The sequence below is a fragment of the Mixophyes fleayi genome, chromosome 6, assembly GCF_038048845.1.
Source record: "Mixophyes fleayi isolate aMixFle1 chromosome 6, aMixFle1.hap1, whole genome shotgun sequence".
NCBI classification, from domain to species: domain Eukaryota; kingdom Metazoa; phylum Chordata; class Amphibia; order Anura; family Limnodynastidae; genus Mixophyes; species Mixophyes fleayi.
The window spans coordinates 225,264,818-225,286,877 of record NC_134407.1 but is presented as its reverse complement, the minus strand read 5'-3'; the positions used below and the strand labels follow the sequence as shown (position 1 = coordinate 225,286,877).

The 22,060-nt window shown below is 41.9% G+C and overlaps 2 protein-coding genes across 7 annotated transcripts in view; one reads left to right on the top strand and one right to left on the bottom strand.

Annotated features, from left to right (window-relative positions):
• LOC142160110 (uncharacterized) overlaps nucleotides 1-19,657 on the top strand; it is a 178,302-nt gene extending 158,645 nt beyond the window's left edge. Inside the window, exons 1-5 of one of the 2 annotated variants that reach the window (XM_075215070.1) lie at nucleotides 7,883-7,954; nucleotides 10,938-11,059; nucleotides 11,655-11,843; nucleotides 11,923-12,046; nucleotides 18,259-19,657. In XM_075215070.1, coding sequence (XP_075071171.1) covers nucleotides 11,000-11,059; nucleotides 11,655-11,843; nucleotides 11,923-12,046; nucleotides 18,259-19,586 — 1,701 coding nt within the window. In that variant the 5' untranslated portion in view covers nucleotides 7,883-7,954; nucleotides 10,938-10,999 and the 3' untranslated portion in view covers nucleotides 19,587-19,657. Of the gene's footprint in view, nucleotides 1-7,882; nucleotides 7,955-10,937; nucleotides 11,060-11,654; nucleotides 11,844-11,922; nucleotides 12,047-18,258 lie in introns of those variants that run through there. The other variant, XM_075215071.1, reaches the window with a different exon arrangement.
• LOC142160072 (uncharacterized) overlaps nucleotides 1-22,060 on the bottom strand; it is a 1,559,230-nt gene that overhangs the window by 1,443,744 nt on the left and 93,426 nt on the right. The gene's annotated exons all lie outside the window — the stretch shown is intronic.

Here is a 22,060-nt window from a genome sequence, read left to right as displayed (position 1 = left end):
CAGAATGTACTAAACCTTTTACTAAGAGCTGAGGTCTAGCAGTGCATATGAGGACTCTTACAGGAGAGAAGCCATTTGTATGTTCTCATTGCAGCAAATGTTTCACCAATACTTCAAATACTAATTATGTCAATTAGTGCATGTGTGATTCCAATTCCATTATATCATATATTTATAGCTAAATTATGCAAAATAGAGTCCTCATTGTAGTTTCTCGGGAAGCAGTTTAGCGACTGTCTCCATGTTGTAGATCCATTTGGCCTCTAGTCTTCAAAGGGCTTTGTCCCTGTCGCCTCCACATCTGGACATTGGGACCTGGTGCACGATGTTGCTGATAAATCACACCTCGCCTCCAGAGTGACATTCAGCTGTTGGTCACTCTCCTTCCTTCTGAAGTTGGAGTGGTATAGCGCCAATCCGCTCCTTGACTTGTCAGGTCGTCCTGCCAATGTAGACATCAGGTGGTATAGACTACGTACCTACTGGTACATGTTAGTGGATATTTAATGTAATATTTTTTGCCAGATCATGGGTATGTGATGAGATGGTCAGTCTGCATATATCTGCAGGTAGTACATCCTATATATCTGTAGAGGCAGCTTTATGTATAAGGAAGTAGCTAATATGTGATGGCTTGTGGTCCATTATATCCACCCAGTGTCTGATTTCCTTGAGGCCCTTAATGTTTCCCATTACTCTTCGGATACCTGAACAGATCTATAAACTCTCTCAATAATACAAGGCTCTGCTAGACCCACCCCTAACACACGCCTTCATCCACGGCTCATCCAAAAGGTAGAAGGAGCCAAAAGTACTTACCCCTATATTCTGCCCATTCATAAGGCCCACCACAGAATAATGAGAGCATTACCCCATTCAAACAGCATTCATAGAGCAGTTATATACCCTAACCAGGCTCCACACATAAAAGGACTACAGACACTAGATGTAAGCAGACCCTTTTCTCTCCCTCATAGGCAAACCGAGCAGGGGTTTCCTAGTGCCTGGAAACCCTCCTCCAAGCCTGGGGCACTGTATAATTGAGGTGGCTGGACCATGCCCCCGCCTCACATGGCTCTGCTTGAAAAGGGAGAGCTGCGTGCACCTAACAGTAGTGCACGCAGCATTGCCCATGTATATTATGGAGATAGGAAGAGTTGGAGAGCAGCCAAGCACTGTCTAAAATTATAGCCACACCCCCATGCATGCTGGTCACGCCCACTGTTGCACATGTCAATCAAACAGCAGAGCAGAGCTACAGCTATGATTCTTCAAAGTGCTGAACGCCTCTCAGTGGAACCATTTCTCATTTGGAGTTGGCAGCTCTAAAGATCAGTCTTCAGTATAGTGTGGCCACCAGCCACAGGTGTCCATGACCAAAGTTACAAATAGCACAACGTAGTGTCGTGAAATCGTTACAGAATAATCTGGCATTTACTATGGATGAAGCTTGACGTCACACGTCATGACGGCTACACACAAAAAAAAAATTTCTTTTTACTTATTTAATCTGGGTATCGCAGGGACTGGACCGGCCCACACTGCCATCGGCCCTTCTGGCATTTGCCAGAAGTGCCAGATGGCCAGTCCGGCCCTGGTGTTAGGGGATTTAGACTGTAAGCTCCAATGGGCAGGGACTGATGTGAGTGAGTTCTCTGTACAGCGCTGCGTAATCAATGGCGCTATATAAATTGATGTTGATAATGATGATCCAGTATTTTCCAAAATGACTTTGGGTGATACTCGTGCACACACAAGATTGGGGAAACCCTGGAAGAGGAATGTGACAGACTGTTCTGAGCAAACAGCCCTTTGGTAGAAATTCAGACCAATCATCTTGTAAATCAGATACATATTCTGTCTGTCTGTGGTTTGGGGATGATAAGCTGATGAGAACGGTAACTTATCATTTAAGATAGAATGTTCTCCAAAGTCTTGAGACAAGCTGAGAACCTCTGACGAACATGATGATTATAGGGATACCATTAAGACTAACTACATGCTTAATAAATATAGATGCCAATGTCTTAGTCGATGGTAAGCCCCTCAAGGTGCAAGATGACTCATCTTGCTAAAATGATCAACAATGACCCATATAGTATTATTTCCATTAGAGGATGGTAAATCCATGGACAAACGCCTTCAAGGTCTATTGGGCAAAGGTTTAAGCTGTGGTGGTGGCCTTCTTCTAAGAACCTTCCTGCCATGAAGGTCACATGCAGATACATATCCCCATGTGTCTATTTTAATAGATGATGGTCAAGTGCTATCAGGGAGATCCCAAAATGTTGCTATCATTTACCTCGGATAAGACAGGTACAAATAATTGGTTAGGAGGAGTTTGTACCGGGGGACAATAATAAACTGGACAAATCTTGAGTTAACACAAATAAGATACATGACTTAGGAATGATGGGGACTAAAATCTCTCCATGTTGTTGTAAAAATAAAAACTACTGGAAATAGCGTCAGCCTTGGTATTTTTTCGACCCTGTTCTGCAGGAGCTGGTGAAATGAAATTGAGAACAGAACGAGGCCCAGAGAGTCTGTCTGGTATCCATTCTGGCCCATACCGTCCTAACATTTCAGCTTCCTACCTCTTTCTCAGGTGGAGATACAGATTCTGAGATAAGACAGTTCGGGCTTCCACCTCTGAGACATCCACCTCAACCACAAAAGGCAGAAAAGTGTCAGGATGTTGCTCGATAGGTGCAAAGAGAACATTGTCTTTTTAGTTTAAAAGCCGTCAAAGCCTCATATGACCAAATAGCCGGATTGGTTTCTTTTTTTGTCACAGCCGTGATAGTTGCCACAATGGTAGAAAATGGCCTGCTAAAACGTCTGTAATAATTTGAAAATCCTAGGAATCTCTGTATAGCTTTGAGATTACTGGGTAATACCCGATCCATAATATCTTTGACCGGATCTATACTCCTTGGGGGAAATGAAATGATATAACCTAGAAATGTTGGCTTATCTACTACAAATTCGCATTCTTAGGGGTAGAATACAGGTGATTCTCTCTTAATTTCTTTAGTAACTTTTTGACTTGAGAACGATGTTCTTCCAGAGAGGATGAAAGTATGAGGACGTTGTCTAAATACACCATCATGAATTTACCTAACTGTTCTCTAAAGACCTTATAGCAGGTGGAACCCAGATATGAATCATACTTCAGCCATTATAGTAAAAATGTGGAACTGCATGATATGTTGAAGAACTAGTTTATTGGTAAAGTAAGGATGTACCACAGAGACGTACCACAGAACTGAAGGTCCATGGATATGTTGAAAAGCAGGAAGACCACTAGTTATTTCTGTAGGATCTGAGTCATTAAGGAGAACAAAGCAAAAAAGGGAGTAACTTTGCACCCAGACAAACCATGTTGCAGTGCAAGTTGTGAAAAGCAGTTTATTCTTTTGCACATAAGTTAAATACTGGCTGTTTTTTCATGTAGCACACAAATACTTTATAGCTTTATTTCTGCACTGAAATTTGAAAGTTGATCTAGGACATGTCCTATTCCAACTTTAAATCGGTCCCCACATTTTAAATTTACCTCCCCCTCCAATGCAACATGGTTTTGACAAGGTGTAAAGTTACTCCTATTTTATGCTTTGCTCTCCTTAATGACTCAGGCCCCATGAGCTCAAATTGTAATCCTCTTAATGTTTTCAATTCTGCTTAATAAAGTATAATGTTTGAAGTGTATCAAAAACCTTGTTTTGAGATCTGGGGGTAAATGTGTTATACTCCGATACTCCGGAAATCGGCGAGTTGACAGTTAAAATTTAAAGCGGCGCTGGCTTGTAAAGGCAAGTTTTCCTTTACAAGCCAGCGCTGCCATCAGAAACTGTGGGGCCCAGTACTAAGTAATCTGGCAGGGCCGCCTCCCCATACATGTACCCCCCTCCCTCTTCGCCATAATGCGCCCCCTATCCCTCATCACAGTACATTCCCCCCACTCCCCGCAATCACAGTAAATGTCCCCCTCTCCCCTCACCGCAATAACAGTAAATGTTCCCCTCTCCCCTCCCTGCAAGCACAGTTAATGTCCCCCTCTCCCACTCCCTCCCCTCCCTCCACAGTTAAGGTCCCCCAGGCTCCCACTCCCCTCATCCACAGTTAAGATCCCCCAGGCTCTCCCCCCCAAAAAAAAAAAAATAATACCTAATTAACTTACCTTCTCCTCCGCGATACTGCAGCTCTGCTCCCGGTCACTGATACACTGGGATGACATGACCGCGCCGCGCTCCCAGCCCAACAGAGCCTGGGAGGCGGAGCTGCAGCATCGCGGAGAAGAAGGTAAGAAGAAAAAGGAGCAGCATGGTCGGTGACTGAGGAGCCCGGAGAGTCCAGGGAGTCCAGACAGACCGAGACGGAGAATTTCTATGGAGATGGCAATGAAGGATGCTTTGGAGTTGCTGCAAAAGGAGCTTGAATGTGTGATATACGAAATAGATTTTAAACAGACTGTCTTTAGTCTTTATGGGCAGTCCATACTCGATACCAAACTGTTGGATCAGAGACAAAGATTGAAGTGTGCAAATCGGGCAAAACTCCCCACCGCTCCAACCAATATAGAGCTGGACACGAGGTCCTCTCTATCTCCAATTACTACAAAGGAGTATCAGAGACTGTCTGACAAAATTCTGTTACGTCAAACATCTGTACACCCGAAGACTTACACCGGAGAGAAAGTGTCTCCATTAGGGAAAAGTAAGGTGAGCGAGAAGTACAAAAGTCAACCACAGAAATTGGACTTATACAGTATGTATTACTGTGAGGTGGGACAACATTGGCTTTGAAGGGCTATGAAACATTCTCCTGGATTGTCAGGCCATTAATGCATTAAAGATGTCAATGTCGAAACAACCAAGCTGTAACTCCACTACTGAGACCGACTCGTCCATCTACTGGCTGTGGCAGCCACCCTGAGATTTCACAAGGCTCAACCGATGCTATACACCATCCGATCTAGTTGGAGGCAGTGCTCTTGAAACTAGTAGACTCAGGTATTCTGTCCCCTGTAGAGCAGAACGAATGAGCCACAACCACAGTCCCAGTAGTGAAGAAGGGAAAATTGTTAAGAATTCGCATTTGCACAGAGATTTTAAAGCAACAACTTAATTGTGGAATCGCTTAGCCTCCAGCCATTTGGCAAAAGTCAATGAATCAAGTGGTGCATGGGATACCTGGTACACAGTACAACTTCAATGAAATCATAAGAATGGCAAATACATTATGAAGATCTCTTAAACTATCTTCAAATGGTACTCACCATGTGAATATGGACTCGGAGACAACCGGGACAAATGTGAATTCTTCAAGAAAGAAATTTCTTCTTGTGGACATGTAATTTAAAAACAGGTCCTAAACAGGTCAGAAGACAAAACGGAGGCGTTGCAACAAGCACTGAGGCCCCAGTCGGTATCCCAGTTGACATCGTATCTAGATCTGGTAAACCATTGTCACAAATTTCTACCTAGTTTATCGCCTGTATAAATTGAAAGCACTGGTTCAGAAAGGTCAGAGAAATGGAGAATGGTCAGAAATTAAAAAACAAACAAAGAAATGGATTACTTCAGACAAGGTAGTCACCCAGTTCGACCCGTCTATACTTATCAAGCTACTGCGTGACATCTCACTGTATATAATCGGGCTATCCTGTCCCAAACCATAGGGGAGGGTAGCAAAAGACCAGTTGCATTTGCTTCAAGGTGCTTGACAGTGGTGGAACGTAACTATGAACAAACTGATCATGAGGCCCTGAGTCTTGTATGTGGACTGAAATTTTTTTACCCATACCTCTATGGACAGAAATGTACCTTATTGACACCCCTAGTGTCAATCTTCAACACGAAGAAGGGGGTACCTGCAATGACTGCAGCCCATTTGTAAATATGGTCATTATTCCAAGGAGTTCATAAAAATAGCTTAAGGGGACGAAACATCACTGCACTGCCGACAGGTTGTCACTCTCTCCCCTACAATTGTCGGTAAAGTCTGTTCGTCCAGACCCCAAGTACCACACTATCCTGGTTGAGCAATTGCTTGTTACCAGCGCAGTCATTAACAGAGACCAAACACGATCCGGTATTGTTAAAAATGTAAAAGGGTGGCCTAAACATGGCACTCCATTTTATCCTGGATTTTCAGCCAGGAGAGATAAGCCATCAGTCAGTATGTCAAGGCACTGTGATATGCTGTTCAAGAATAGTGGTGCCACCCAAACTTCTTAACAGGTTGTTGGAGAGGTTGTATAACAGACATATTGGTGCTGTAAAGATGAGAAACCTCACCAGGAGCTATGTGTTGTGACCAGGAATTAACAGGCAGAATGAAACCCTTATTAAAGACTGTGAAGGATGTCAGAAAGCCCAGTCCACCTGCTCCAGTATGCCCTTGGAAATGACCCCCAGGCCTGTGGCAACAGATATTTATCGACTTTGCCGGCCCAATCATGGACCATGTTTTTCAATTGAAGTAGAAGCTCAATCCAAGTGGCCTGAGGTCCACAAGATACATATGAGTAGGCCATCGCTGCCTTGAGAAGTGATAACAGACAATTCATCTCCCAGCTACTAACAGATTGACAGAAAGGTTTGTTCAAACATTCATCCAATCCATGGATCACGAACATCGACCCTCTACAACATAAAACAGACAACTTCCGATTTGTGTACTGTAATGCAGAACATGCAACTAATGGTCAATTACCTACAGTGATGTTCCTCAACAAACAACTGAGATCACACTGGGACTTACTGAAACCTGATGTGTGCAAGGTGGATGACAAACAATTTAAATATGTGCCCCAGAAACTGAGTAGGGGGTATATTTACTAGTACCGCCGATTCCTGGCGCTTCGATGTCATTTTCTTAAAACGGCAATTTTATTAAAGACAAAACCCAATGGGCTTTGTCTCTAATAAAAGTGCCATTTTAAAAAATGAGTTCAAAACGCCAGGAATCGGTGGCATTACAGTACACAAATAGGAAGTGGTCTGTTTTATGTTGTAGAGGGTTGATGAGGATTGATCTTCGTGATCCGTGGCTTTAATGAATGTTTGAAGTCTAGTAAGTTTTGGACGTTTTAGTTGGCCAAGTGGTGTTGGTACGTGATTATACTGTCGTTAAATGGCACCCCGGGAAATCACTCAACCTCTGGTCCTCTAATGTACATGGTGAACGTATGGGACAGTACTTGGTGATGCCATTTAAACAAGATCATAGATACTGAATGGAAAGAGGCGGCAAGCCTGATTACAGAACCACGACAGGAGGTGGCCTCAACGGGAGTGAGAATGATGTAGCACCTAAGCTGCTCCACCAAGCACACCAGAGTGTGCCTACAACTGCGCTGCCTGCACCTGTAGCTAGTAATGTGGATAACACCATGTAATATGTTAGTGTTAGATTATGTCTTATCTAGGACGGAGGAGTGTAGCATCCAGACATCTGGAGTATACCTAAGTGGACACATGGCTATCCTGTGTGTTTCCTGTTATATGCAGTAAGCGGTTCTAACCTGTATTGTTGCAAGGTCTCCATACATCACAGTAATAATAATAATACTGAAATAGATAAGAAGTAAGCTAATACCGCCAGTAAGGGTGGGGGATGGTCACTGAGACACTGCTGGGACAGTTCCTGCAGCCAGATGAAGGCAGCAAGGGTTCAGCATCAGTGGAGGGATGATGTGCTAATAGGAGGTCATGGAGGAGACTGCATGATGCCCATGGCTGACAGCTGAAGACCCAGCTCTCAATGATGAGCAAGAACCTGGAAGTACAATGGAACGCAAAACCCGGAAGTATCATGGAACGCAAAACCCGGAAGTACCGTGGACCTCAAATCCCGGAAGCCCGTGGAACGCAAGCCGAGCGTTTCCGGTAAATGACTTCCGGCTCGGGCTCTGCTTAGAAGAGGCAGAGGACAGATGTGTCTGCCAGTGAGTACTGGTTTATCTTTTATTTTACACATAAGATATTCCCCTTATATATATTATATATCCCATATAGACATTATATACAACTTATATACCCTTATACATATTATATACATTATATATCCCCAATATACATGATATAACCCTGTATATCGTATATACCACATTATATACTCTCTATACATCTTTTATATACCCCATATATACATGACTTGTCCCTTAAATACTCCTATGTACCCCTAATATACCCCTATGTATAATCCCCTATATTACAACAGCTGTATAAATATAATACTCTATATGCATTACATACTTCCCTATATTACACTGACTATATAATGTAATACATTGCTGTACATTAATTTCTCCCTATATATCAAAGGTTGTATAATGTAATACCCTATATACATTATATTCCCTTATATTACACTGTCTAATGTTATACCCGTTATACAATATATACCCCTATATTGCATCAACTATATAATGTAATACACTATATACAAGATCTAACCATCTCTCCACCCTGCCTCTCTCTCCAGCTACCGACCTATATCTACTCCCATTCCTTTCCAAACTTGTTGAACAGCTGGTCTACAACCGTTTACCACTGTTCACTTCAATGAGGCTTCCGCACTCTCCACCCCACCAAGGCTGTCCTCACTAAGGTGACTAATGACCTATCCTTGGCTAAGTCAAAGGGCCGCTCCTACCTGCTCTGGCTCTTTGACCACTCTGCTGCTTTTGACACAGTTGACCGTCTTCTCCTCCTCGACACCCTTCTCTCCATTGGTCTTTACCTCCTACCTCTCTGACCATTCTTCCAGTGTCTCTTCCTCTTGTACCTGATCTCAATCTCAAGCTCAACATATCCAAAACTGAGCTTATCATCTTTCTAACACCTAGCGTCACATCTCTTCCTCTGATCTCCTTTAAGGTTGGTGGTGTCACCCTTTCCCCTGTTCCGCACAGACACTGCCTGGAGGTCATCATTGACTCCGCCCTCACTTTTACTCCCCACATCCAGTCCCTTGCTCATTCCTGTCGCCTCCATCTTCACAACTTTGCCCTTTCCTCTCCCTGGATGCCACCAAGGCAATCATCCATGCTCCTGTCGTCTCCTGTCTTGATTATTGCAATCTCCTCCAAGGCTTGAATGAGAAATATCTGCCCCCCTTGAAAATATGTGCTGAATGCAGCATCATGATTAAGCTTCCTCTTACGATGTTCCTCTTCCGCTATTCCTCTCTGCAAAACCCTCCATTGGCTCCCCATTCCCTCCAGATTACAATTCAATGTTGTTACCCTCAGTTGTAAAGCCGACTTTAATGCCTCCCTACCTACAACTTCAACCTTGTCAAGAAGTACTCCCCCCTCGCCCACTACGTTCTGTCAATGATCTTTGCCTTTCTTCATCACCTATCACCACCTCACACTTCCACCTTCTGGACTTTGCCCGAGCTGCTACCCACATTTGGAACTCCCTTCCCCACCCAATCAGACTCGCCCCCGACCCGAATGTCTCACCTTTTCACAATTGCCTACCTGGCCCATTCCTAAGACAATTCCCTCCTCACGCTCCACCTGCCCGTTTCACTCCACCTCTATCGTCTCTATTTACTGCCCTAATCCTCTTAATGTTACTCTCACATGTTTGGCCCTCTCTACCTCCTGTCTCCTCATCGTCTTTGTAATGTTTAATTTGTTCCAGTTGTCTCTTTCTAATAGTTCCTATCTCTATAGTCTCTTGTACTGATTTATATTGAATCTATTTTTTCTCTTGTTCCTTATCTGTATTTTTTCAGTTTATTTTCAGTTGATTGTGTGACACTGCATATTCTATGGCACCATATAAATGAAGATGATGATGATATACGAATGAATGAATATAAAATTAGTACCTATATAGTATATATGTTTATAAAAAACAGAAATATAAATAATAATTTTCTTCTAAAGCAGCTTGATTTGGTGACAAGGTAAAGATGACAGTCCTGATCCTCAAGAGTCCCTAGGGAACCCCCAGGGCTGCATAGCTGGTGCCCTTCCCTCTTGGTGCCATGCCACAATGACCTGTGCCCGCTCAGCTTCCGTTGCCTTGTCCCCTAAGGCCACCAGCTGGCTCCTTAGCCCGGCTGTCCTCTGCTCATCATAGGACAGAGGGAATGGTTTTGTGGGTACAGTCTGTTGAGAAGATGACGCTTCTCTCTCAGTGTGTCTGGTGCACCTTGTTCCTGGTTTTCAACTGGGCCACCGTCTTGGCCACTGCTGTCCTCCGTTTCCTCTGCCAGGGTACTATGCTGTAGGCGCCATTCTCTCAGTGCTGCTCTCATCTCCTCCCAGTTTGGCAAATGTTGGATATAAATGACCTTGGCACTGTACAGAGTCTCAAGGTCCGCCCTGGACATGTTGGAGTAATCAGACATCCTGTGTGTTTTCCTGAGATACCCTGGAATTAGTGGGTAGGTCATTGGATAAGAAATGAGAGATCCAGGTCACAAAGTTGTCTAGGAATCGGGAAACTGGGCCTGGGGGCGATAGACAACCATGACGCAGAGCTAGGAGAGAAGAGATGCATTTTATGGATTTTAAAGAGGAGATGGAGGGTTCTATATGAATACTTAGAACACAGACTTAGAAAAACGGGGAGTTTATTTCTCACTTCCTAGTAACAATGGCCCGTGGATCATGTTCTATTTTCCCTGGTTTTTTAAATTTTTTTAAAGATTTTTGAAGTCTTTTATAGCCTGAATTTTATAATAGTCTCTCTCCAGAGATTACTCTCTGTCTTTCTCACCACAGTTACACCCACAGTCCCTCTAAAGATCCCAGGGCTTTAGCAGAAGTCAGCAGAGATTGATGGAGAGAACTAAGAGATGTGAAATTGGTTAAAGAGTTTATTTTTTAATAGGATTACTGGGGAAAATGTTTCTATTATGATGTTAAAACATTTTACATTATACAACCCCTTTTATTGCTTAAACAGGTTTTGCAAAAACAGTGACCTCAACACGGACAAGAGTCCATTTGCCGACTATATGACTGAGGATGGACCATGAGAAAATATTAAATCTCACACTGGAGATAATTTACCTGTTGACTGGAGAGGTGAGGAATGGTGGTAATGTCTCACAATAACAGGGATCTGACTGGAGAGGTGAAAGATTCTGGGAATGTCATAGTGACATCACTTTTATCTCTATTAATAAAACATGGACCTGACTGAGGAAGTGAGGGATTTTGGGAATGTCTTACAGTAACAGGGATCTAACTGGAGACGTGAAAGATTATGGGAATGTTACAGTGACATTATTCTTATCTCTATTAATAAAACAGGGACCTGACTAGAATGGTGAAGGATTCTGGGAATGTCACATGGACATCCCTCATATCTCTATTAATAAAACTGGAATGTGACTAAGGAGGTGAGAGTTTCTGGGAATGTTACAGTAATAAGGATCTGATTGGAGAGTTGAGGGATTCTGAGAATGTCACAGTGACATCACTTTTATTAATAAAAGAGGAAAACAGATGTCAGGATATCAGGACAAACAAGGTGTTTTGGTTTATAGAGTACGTCAGGGATAAGTGGATGATTTACTAGAGTAAGGAGCCAGTGTGTGAACGTATATTGTACCATGTTCGTACGGAATGTGTCGGTCTCTCTCTACGCAGTGAAATTTATCAGTGTCTCTCTATATAGGATTATATTGTTATGAAGAAGACTGGTGTCCATGAGACAGCCAGAAACCATCCCTCTGTGTCAGGAGGACTGAGCAGGACCCAGAGCCCCATCACGGTGCCTCCACCTCACTCACTGATACATGAGACAGATAATGACCAGAAGATCCTGGAACTGACCAACAAGATCATTCAGCTGCTGACTGGAGAGGTGACTGCTGGGAATGGGACATTATACAGTAATACTTGGGTGTGTTTCTAGATGGTAACTGCATTTTTTTGTGTGTCAGGTTCCTATAAGGTGTCAGGATGTCACAGTTTATTTCTCCATGGATGAGTGGGAGTATCTTGAAGGACACAAAGATCTGTACGAGGACATGATGATGGAGAACCACCGGACCCTCAGATCACCGGGTAAGAGGAGGATGTGTCATAGTTATATGTGTGCACACTTCTCCATCACCTGTATGAACAACCTCATTACAATTGGGAGAAGGTTCTTTGGGACCTGGAGTTCAATGAACACCCCAGTTTTATCTACATGGATGTTGAGGCTTTGATATAAGATGCCCACATGCAGTCGATAAAGAACTTCGTAGGGTCTAAACAAAATAGAATCCAGGGACAGGCAGTTGTGAGAGTTGGAAGAACTGTTGTAGAGTCCTGGTACCGACAACGGTTGAGTCAGCAAGAGTTTCTTCGAGTCAGGGACAAGCTAGGTCAATACCAAGGATTAAGTTAGAATAACAATGTACGAGGTATAGCTTGAGCACAATAACCTTTAACTAAGGCAAGGACACAGGGAGAATAATGCCATATAAGGGGGATGCTTGTTCAGGTTCCTCTATAAGGAACCCATAGAAAACTATGTCCAAACACATGCACACACTAAATTGAATATGGTTCAGGCTTCTGAAAAGGCGTGCTCGAAATATCTCTGTTACCTGTTATGGGTAACATCAGGGCTCCCTTTGCCAAGCTTGAGATGAAGTTAATGATTAAATGCACTGACTTAATAAATGGAAATCTAAGGCTTTTATCTAAGAGTGTTCCTCAGAGTTATGACCTTTCTGCACCATAAAATAATACATGTTCACTATGGATACACAACAATGCAAGAATATTCTTAAAATTTGCTTGTACATTTCTGTCTTGGTTGTCAACAAGAACAGGTTGAGGAAAATAAAAGCTAAAAAAAAAGAATTGATAGTCTACCAAAGGTTCAGCAAGAGATGTCCTAATTATTAGCGATTTGATTTGATGGAGATATAAGCTGGATAAGAGGAGGTAGTCCACAGGACTTATTTCAAGGTTCCTTGGAAAGGCTCAGACCAAACTATTTAAATTCACGTTGTTTGGTATCTCAGGATAAATATAAGCTTTGGGCAATGTTACATGCATTGTAAAGACAAAAACAGAGATTTTTTGTTAGAGTAATTATAATTTGTGTAGGTGACCTCTGCTATTCCTCATAAGCCGAAGAGAAGTTTGACCCTGATTTTGGCACATTTGAGGCTCTCCAAAGCCAGTTAACAAGTTTCTCTATTAGAGGAAAGGCATTGCTTGGATTGCATCATAAATGCATAAACATATCCTGTGTTCGAGGCCACAGTGTTTGAAACCCTTTGTATCAGGGCTTTCTAATCCTTTCTGCCAGAGACAAAGATGATAGAATAAAACATGCCTCAGTGTCTTGTGCAATTACAACTGGATGTTTGTACCTTTGCCAAGGATGGTAGCTTGTTTCAGTCAGCAATGGAACCCAGGTTTATTCTAAAGATTGGCTCAGAGGCGACTGGCCAGAACACATTGTATCATGCTATATATTTTTTAGGGAGCACCTCTTTTAACCATTGGGGAGAACGTAGATTTGTCTGGTTGTGGACAACCCTTGAGGGGAACATAGAGTTGCCTAGTTTAGGATATGTTACGAGACACATAGCACACTAGAAAGTGTGGTGTTTATTATGGGCATGACCTTTTCAAAAGCCTCATTATGAAGAATATTGAGCTCAGGACAAAAGTCAGTTATGTAGACCTCAAGTAAACAGACAACATAGCCCTGGCTGATGGCAAGGCTAAATGAGCAATGTAATAGAAGGGGGAGAGTTTGATGGCTGTTTGCATCTCATTCAGCCACACCATGCGCCAGGGAAACCATCTAAAATTAAATTATCTAGCAAATTATTAAATCTGTTAACAACTTTCACATCAAGTTATTCTTCCTAAACAATGGGGAATTAAGTCCTCCACATGTGCAGGGTCGTTGGATCCTCTTCAATCCTCCATAGCAGCCAGTACAATTGGTAGAATCCTTTTCTAGATTAAGTACAGATGGGTTTTGACAACAACCCCTGGATTGTATATAAGGCAGCTCCTCCTCTTCCCCTATGTCTTTTTCTCTCTCTTAATAGGCATACCAGTTAGTGTTATTGTTTTCCGTAGTGCAGGGGCTGCCCTTCTTTGTACGAACGATGGTGTAACCTGAGGACTCGTCTGGCTACCCGGGGAACAGCTGTCCAGTAACCCTGGGAGAAAATTAAAGTTTGGTCCTGATTTTCAGACCTCAGCGTTCTTCGCATCAACACACACATCACAGCTCACATGGCACCAAGATGGAGATCACACTAAGGAGGGCTTGGAACTGCCCTAAATATTCTCTGCCTTGGGACACTTTTTGCCACAGTTGTTGGGTGTGCAGCAACCAAAGCTGGCGGTGCAATGGTACCTGAGCCAAACCCTAAACAGCCATCGGGCACATGCACTAGGTTAGCCCCTAACTTAGTCGTGCTTGATTCTTCATGCATATAAACCTTAGTTAGTTAGTAATGTCCTGTAATGTTCAAGTGCTCTTGTGGAGCCTGTGGATGGGAAGAAGGACAGCAAGCTACAACAGCATAGAGTTTGTGGAAGCATGTGATAAACGATTAACAACTATTCCTTTTGAAAGTGGGGGGGGGCCCTAAAAAATCCCATGGATGGGGGCGATGAAGAGTTAGGTTAACAAGCTTCATATTTCATTGTCAGGAAAGAAGTATTATACAGATGTCCAAAAAAAAGGAAGCAGACTTTACATCATCATAATCACCAAAAGCACCACTGATTCCGCAGCGCTGTACAGAGAACTCATTCACATCCGTCCCTGTCCCATTGGAGCCTACAGTCTAAATTCCATAACATACACACAGGCCGAGAGAGAGAGAGACAGACAAGGGAAATATTTTGATAGCAGCCAATTAACCTACCAGTATGTTTTTGGAGTGTGGGAGGAAACTGGAGCACCCGGAGGAAACCCACGCAAACATGGGAAGAACATACAAACTCCACACAGATAAGGCCATGGTCGGGAATTTAACTCATGACCCCAGCGCTGTGAGGCAGAAGTGCTAACCACTGAGCCACCGTGCTGCCACTCAGGACAGTTAGTGAGGTACAAGCTGAAGTCACAGAAGGTAGAATAGTGATGGACAAGTCAAGAGATTGGAGAAGGTAGAATAGTGGGGGATGAAGCAGAGGTCAAAAGATTGAGGAAAGTAGAATTGTGATGTATAGTCAACCAAAATATGTCTTCTTCAAAGCACAAGCATAGAAATCCAAAATAGCTTTGGTAGAACTGAGGGACATATACAGGCCTCAAACAGGTAGCATAGATTGCTCTGATTGACTTTTCACTGAAGGAATGATTACAGAGTAAGGAAAGCAGTGCAGTAGTCCAAGTGAGGTGACTAGCTAGATTGCTTTTCTTAACAGAGTGCTGATTGCAGAAATGGAAGAGTTATCTGACAACTGTCACCTGGAGTTAGTGTTGTGAATCCTCACAATCTGCTACTGAAGCCAAGTGTATGGATATAAAAGAAAATCTTGAGACCGTGCTGCCCCTTTACATGTTGAAAAGCATTGAGGTTACACAAAATGGCACAGAATTTCTGTGTGAAAAATTTTAAGACATTATTGCTTTCTCAGCAAGGGCAATAGCATCAGCAGTGGTAGCTAGGAGAGCTATCTGGTTGCATTTCTTTAGCAACAGATGCTCAGTTAAAGAGCATTCTGGGCAATCTCCCATTTGTAGGGTCCCTGCTCTTTGGAGACAAATTGGACACTAAAATACAGTACTCTTTTGGGGGTAAATCTAAATGCTTGCCACAAGATGAAAGGCCTAAGCACTCTTCCTTGGCTCATCAGCCCTTTAAAGGTGCCTATTTTCTTATCCCTGTTGCAGTTTGTCACAGGAAATTCCTCAGCTTCTACGTCTTGACCAGCATTTCCATTTCACAGGCCTGCCCTTTGGGTTGGCCACATCTGCGATAAATTTTATCAAGGTGCTAGTTACTCTGGTGGCGGAATTGAGGAAACAAGGAGTCCTGATATGGCTCTAAATGAATGACATTCTTCTGGTAGGGTGTTCAAAGCTAACTGTCAACTAGAGAACAGATCCATGGCTGGATTTTGAACAAAGTGGAAAGTCATCTTATCCAGTCACAACAGATAAAGTTTTTGGGGGTCCAGATAGACACCATACAGAATAAATTGTCTTTGTCAGAAGAAAGTTGTATCAAGATCCAGCCCCTGGTACGTAAACTGCAGACTTATTTTCAGTTATCAGTAAGAAAAGAACTTCAATTATTGCCACCTGGGCAAGGTGGCATATGCAGGATCTCCAGTTGGAACTTCTAACAGTGGGATCACAAGAAGACTTCTCTGAGTCATGTCATCACCCTGTCAAAAGCCAACAGGAAACATGTACCTCTTTGGCCAGATCTCCTACACCAAACCATTATTCTTTATCCAAATCCAGAGCGGCTAGCTTTAATGAAGATTGACAGGGGTCTGCTCTGGAAGGGTTGGGTACAGATTATCGATGAGCAGAATTCCGACATCCTTCATCCCTACCAAAAAGCGAAGTAAATACAAGTAGACTTGCCTGAAAGCCGAAGATGCAGATGTCCGATGGCACCGCAGGCTGACAGGAATCCGGAACTTGAGTGTGACGTGCGCAAATTAGATGAATTTCGCAGGCTAAGTGTTTCAACACTTATCCTGCGTTGTCCAGACATTGCAGCTTTAAACTAACATTTATCTAAGTCGCGCACACATCGCACTCAAGTGCCTGAGACCTGTTCATTCGGAGTCACTGCCTATCAGCCTGCGGTGCCATCGGACATCTACATATTTGGCTTTTAGGCAAGTCTGCTTGTATTTACTTCATTTTTTTTGTGCAATCGTTTTTTTAGTAGGAATGAAGGATGTCAGAATTGTGGTCATCGGTAATACGATTAACCGGATGCAGCAGGACACCTGACAAACGGCCGTCCTGACACGGAAGAGGGACGGCGCCTGACACTTCCAAGCAATGAAGGGGATCCATCCTTATATTTGATCCGTTGTGGCTCCATGGGACCTAATTTAGTTCTCCACACTCTGATGGGTGACACTAGAAGTGGTGTTCTTAGTGGCAATTACTTCTGCTTGCAGCTTTGGACAGTTACAAGCACTGTGGTGCAATGAGCCCCTTCTGAATGTCTTTGCAAATAAGATGGTACTTGGAGCCAATCCGTTGTTCCTGAAGCACAGAACAAATCTTCATGGTTCCTGCCGGGCCTCGGGTTAGATGAGCCACTTCTAAACAAGTCATTTCCGGATTGATCAGAGAAGTAATTATACAGGTGTCAGCTGTCAGAGATGCTGAGGGCCCTCTCAACATGAGCAGTAGCAACATCTTGGGCAAGAAGGGCTCAGGCTTCAGCGACAGAGCTTTACCAAGCAGCCGGATGGACGTCCATCGACACCTTCACTATTCATTATCATCTGGAGATCTTATCCTCCACTGATTCTCATGTTCTCTACTCAACCACTACTTATGATTCAGTTTGTTCTTTGAGACCCTCCCTACACTCCCGGTTGCTTGGGTACATCCTATTGTAATGGATACTGTGGAGGATTGAAGAGGAAAAAAGTGAATTATGCATACTGTTAATTTCTTTTCCTCAAAATTCTCCATGGCAGCCCAGTCTCCTACCCATACTTGGGGAAGTCACTCAGACATCGGGGAAGAGGAGGATCTGCCTTATATACCAGCTAGGTGCATTTTGTAACCTGCTTCTGCCTAAACTGGTAAGGGATTCTACCTATTGTAATGGCTGCCATGGAGTATATAGAGGATAATGAATTAAGGGTAAGTATAATTCACATTTTTGCTTAGAAGCAGATGCCTGGTTGTCTACATTTTTTTTTTATCAATTTAACAACTTTAGAAAACTAAAACTTTGGTGAATTTATGTTTAAAGCATATACCTGATAAAATCCATAGTTATCTACAGAATGCCTGAAAGGCTGTTTTATTTGCAAAAATTCCTTCACCAAATTCACCCTAAGGGAATAGGCCATAAAATGAAATCCTTTTTCCCATTGGATTTTGTGAATACCATCCTTAGTAGATCAACATTAAGATTCTGATGTAGTATAATTATCACAAAAATCTGGAGTTACTAACACCAAATTCACCAAATTCAATTGCAAGGGTTTGTGATTTTTTCTGATTCTGAAGTCTCAGTTTACGTAATTTTGAAATGCTCATGTATATAAACAATTGACTAACATGTCTAATGGAGCTGTCATTCATTCAACAGATGACTCTATAAGAGGATTTTACACTGCTATTTCTGTACCAGATGATAGAAACACTGTTAAAAAAAAGCTGGAAAAGAAACACTTACAGTTATGTCAACCAGACAAAAACGTAACATTAATGAGAAATGAAAGTGAAGAATCAGAGAAAAATGGAAAAGAACATTTCAATGACACTGACATTTATACACCCACAGATCATACACAATATACAGCTACTCATATTAAGGAGGAATCAGTCTCATGTGATGGAGAAAACCTCACAGACCTTTATACACCCACAGATCATACACAATATACAACTACACATATTAAGGATAAACCACTTCCATGTGAAAACGGAAACCTCACAGACACTGACGTTTATACACCCACAGATCATACACAATATACATCTATTCATATTAAGGAGGAATCAGTCTCATTCAATGAAGGAAACCTCACAGACACTGACATTTATACACCCACAGATCATACACAATATACATCTACTGATATTAGGGAGGAATCATGTGATGGAGGAAACCTCACAGACGTTTATACCCCCACTGATGATAGACATTATACATCAACTCATATTAAGGAGAAATCGGTCTCATGTGAAGAAGGAAATCTCACCAATGACGACATTTATACACCCACAGATCATACACTGTATGCAGCTACTTTTATTAAGGAGGAACCGGTCTTGTGGGAAGAAGGAAGTCTAACAGACATTGACATTTATAGACCATCTGCCGATACACCGATGGATGATACATCCACTCAGGCTATGAACAGTACAGAATTTATGAAATACTTAAATATTCATAAAGGAAAAGCTCTTAATTATAGTGACTGCGAAAAACAATTATTCTTTAACTCTAAGTGTGTCAAAACTGAGAAAATCCCGATGGAAGAATTTCCATTGTACAAATATGGAAAATGTTTTACGGAACCTTCGACTCTTTTCCCGCATCCGCGGATTCCTAACGCACAGGTACCTTTCGAATGTCCGTACTGTGGGAAATATTTTGTCTATTACACCCATCTTGTTACCCATCAGCGAATTCACACAGGGGAAAGGCCTTATGCGTGTTCTGTGTGCGGAAAGCGTTTCGCACATAACTCCACTCTTGTCACGCATCAGAGGATTCACACAGGCGAGCGCCCATATGTCTGCTTTCAGTGTGGGAAATGCTTTACTAAGAAGTCAAATTTAACGACTCACAACAGAATTCACACCGGCGAGAGGCCTTATTCTTGCACCAAATGCGGGAAATGTTTTGGAAGCAAGAGCCATTTTAACAGACACATGAAGATCCACAAAAGAGAAACAAGCTGTTTTTGAGTGATTTGTGAACAGTTCTGACTGGGTTTAGCTTTGTCATGTCAGGGTCATTAAAAGGTGAGTTTCAGCCATGCGTTAAGTCACATTTGGTACATTCACTAATTTGTATTAAATTATTTGTAAAAATGTAATCAGTTTATATTGCAGTGATGAATACTGCCTGTTTTGTTCTATGGTAATAGAAAATGTTTGAGACTGTTACATCGATGATGTAAGATTTCAATTAACTGGTGGTTAAAAAAACGGAAATGTAGTAATACTATTTTTTTAAGAAAACTGACTAAATATTTTCACTTTTGTGACGAGCTTAATAATAAAACTCTAAAAGGAGGTGGGTAAAAGAAGATCAGATAAAACAAGTCATAAACAGTACAGACTATAAGAAAAAAATATATACATTTTTAATTTACTCTTATTAAAGTCCCACGAGAATCACATTTTTAGCATTTTCTGTCCTGCACCTTATTGTATGCCTTTAGCCAATCAGGTCAATGGTATGTTCACAGCAGCACAAATGATTTCAGCAGATGAGTGTGCTGACCTTGTTGCGGGGCAGTGATCTGTACATTTTTGTGAAGATGTTGCAGTAACATTATGTCTAAAGTCAATGTTTCATTTCAACTGAAGTTGGGCTGTACGATCATGGAATCTATAATATAAATGTCTAGTGGCGTGTGTTAGTCTGTCTGTGTGTGTGTGTGGAAAAAATAAAACCAAGCTGCAGCGCCACCTGCTGGGCGGAGTTATACACTGACCTACTAAATTCTTAGTGTGTGTGGGAAAAAACAACTCAGAAAGGGCTGAAATTTGGTATACTAAGATGTTTTTAATTTGTTAATTTAATTTGTTAATTGTTAAAAGTGTTTATAAAGATTTTAAAAAAATATATATATATTTCTTGAAGGAGAAGTGACAGGTTGGTGGTTGCCGGGGGTGACAGTGGGGAGTGGTTGGTGGTTGCCGGGGGTGACAGAGCGAGAGGAGTGTGATACTCAGGACCGCTGAGAGAGATCCATGTGTCTGGATAGACATCTGGATAGATGTGGCGATGAAAATGAAGGATGAGGTGATGGAGAAGAATGATGAGGTGATGACATGTGGACAAAACCACGTTAAAAAAGGGCGCTTGCGTCGGGAAGTAACTCTCTTCCCCTGAGGAGGCCTGGGCTATGGCCCAAATGCATGACAAGAACCTTTTTAACACCTTAAGTAGCTTGATTTGACTAGAATGCATGAGTATCATGCACGGGTTAACTTGTATTGACATAAAGAGCGAATAGTAACAGACACAGAGGTATCATGATTAAGAAGAAGATTTCTACTTGGCTTTATAGATTGACAAACAAGTACAAGCATCAAGAACTGGTTCAGAAAATCCAGGTAAATGCAAGACCATTAAATGGTAGAGCAACATGCAACATTGAGTTCAGGATTCATACTCTAAAATGATGCTACTTAAGCGTGCAATATGTGATTATTATATACAATAGTAGATGGCAGCAGTACTACATAGTAAAGGCTATTCCAAAGTTTGTTTCCTTTAAGGGGACACACCTCAAAGTATATTTTGCTCCAATTATCTACTAGATGTAATCACATTGTGTCTTTGAAAGCAAAATGCAAGGTCCGACGTGTTTACATACAATTTTCTGGAACTTCACTGACAAAGTTAAAGGAAAATAAAAACATACTATGTAATAAGGACAGAATATAATGTGTATATATGGATATCCACAGAACATCAGCTAGCACTAAAATATCACTACAAAAAATAATGTATTGAATCATATCCAGCATAGGTGACTAAAATAAAACTAAATAGCCTTACTGATGTATTCATTTTATTAATGTCTGTACCTATCAATTTAGGGCGTAAGGCCTTGCAAAATTTACGATAATGCCATGCCTTATATATATATGTATGTACATACATGCATGAAATGCAATGGACATTCTGAATCACAAACCAACTCGGTCACACATTTCTGCGATGTGACAAGGGGGATGGAGGGAAGCGAGAAGCCACAGACTGCGTCTTAGATTATAAAAGGAGCAGGGTCCTCCAACAGCACATATTGGTGATGCTCAGCTCCAATCACACTCCGGCTGGAAGATTGTGGTGTTAAACACTTCTGTATGAAGCAGTCCATAGGTCTCTTTAACAGCTGTTACCAACAGTCCATTTAGTCCTATAAATTATAGCAGTGATTACATGTATTATAAGGAGGTCAATTGTGTAAATTTAAGCAATTGTCAGTTTGAATTTTATAATTATTCTTTAGCAATAATACACAAGTTAGATAGGATAAATCACATCTGTAATATGGCAAATGTTGGTGAATAATGCACAAAGATTCAAAGACAAATCTTTTTTGTTGAAGACAAGTCATTCACAAATTTTGTAAGCCAAGCAGAGCACAGAAATGGGGTGGTATTTGGCAAGAGAGGAGGGATCAAGAGAGGGTTTCTTGACA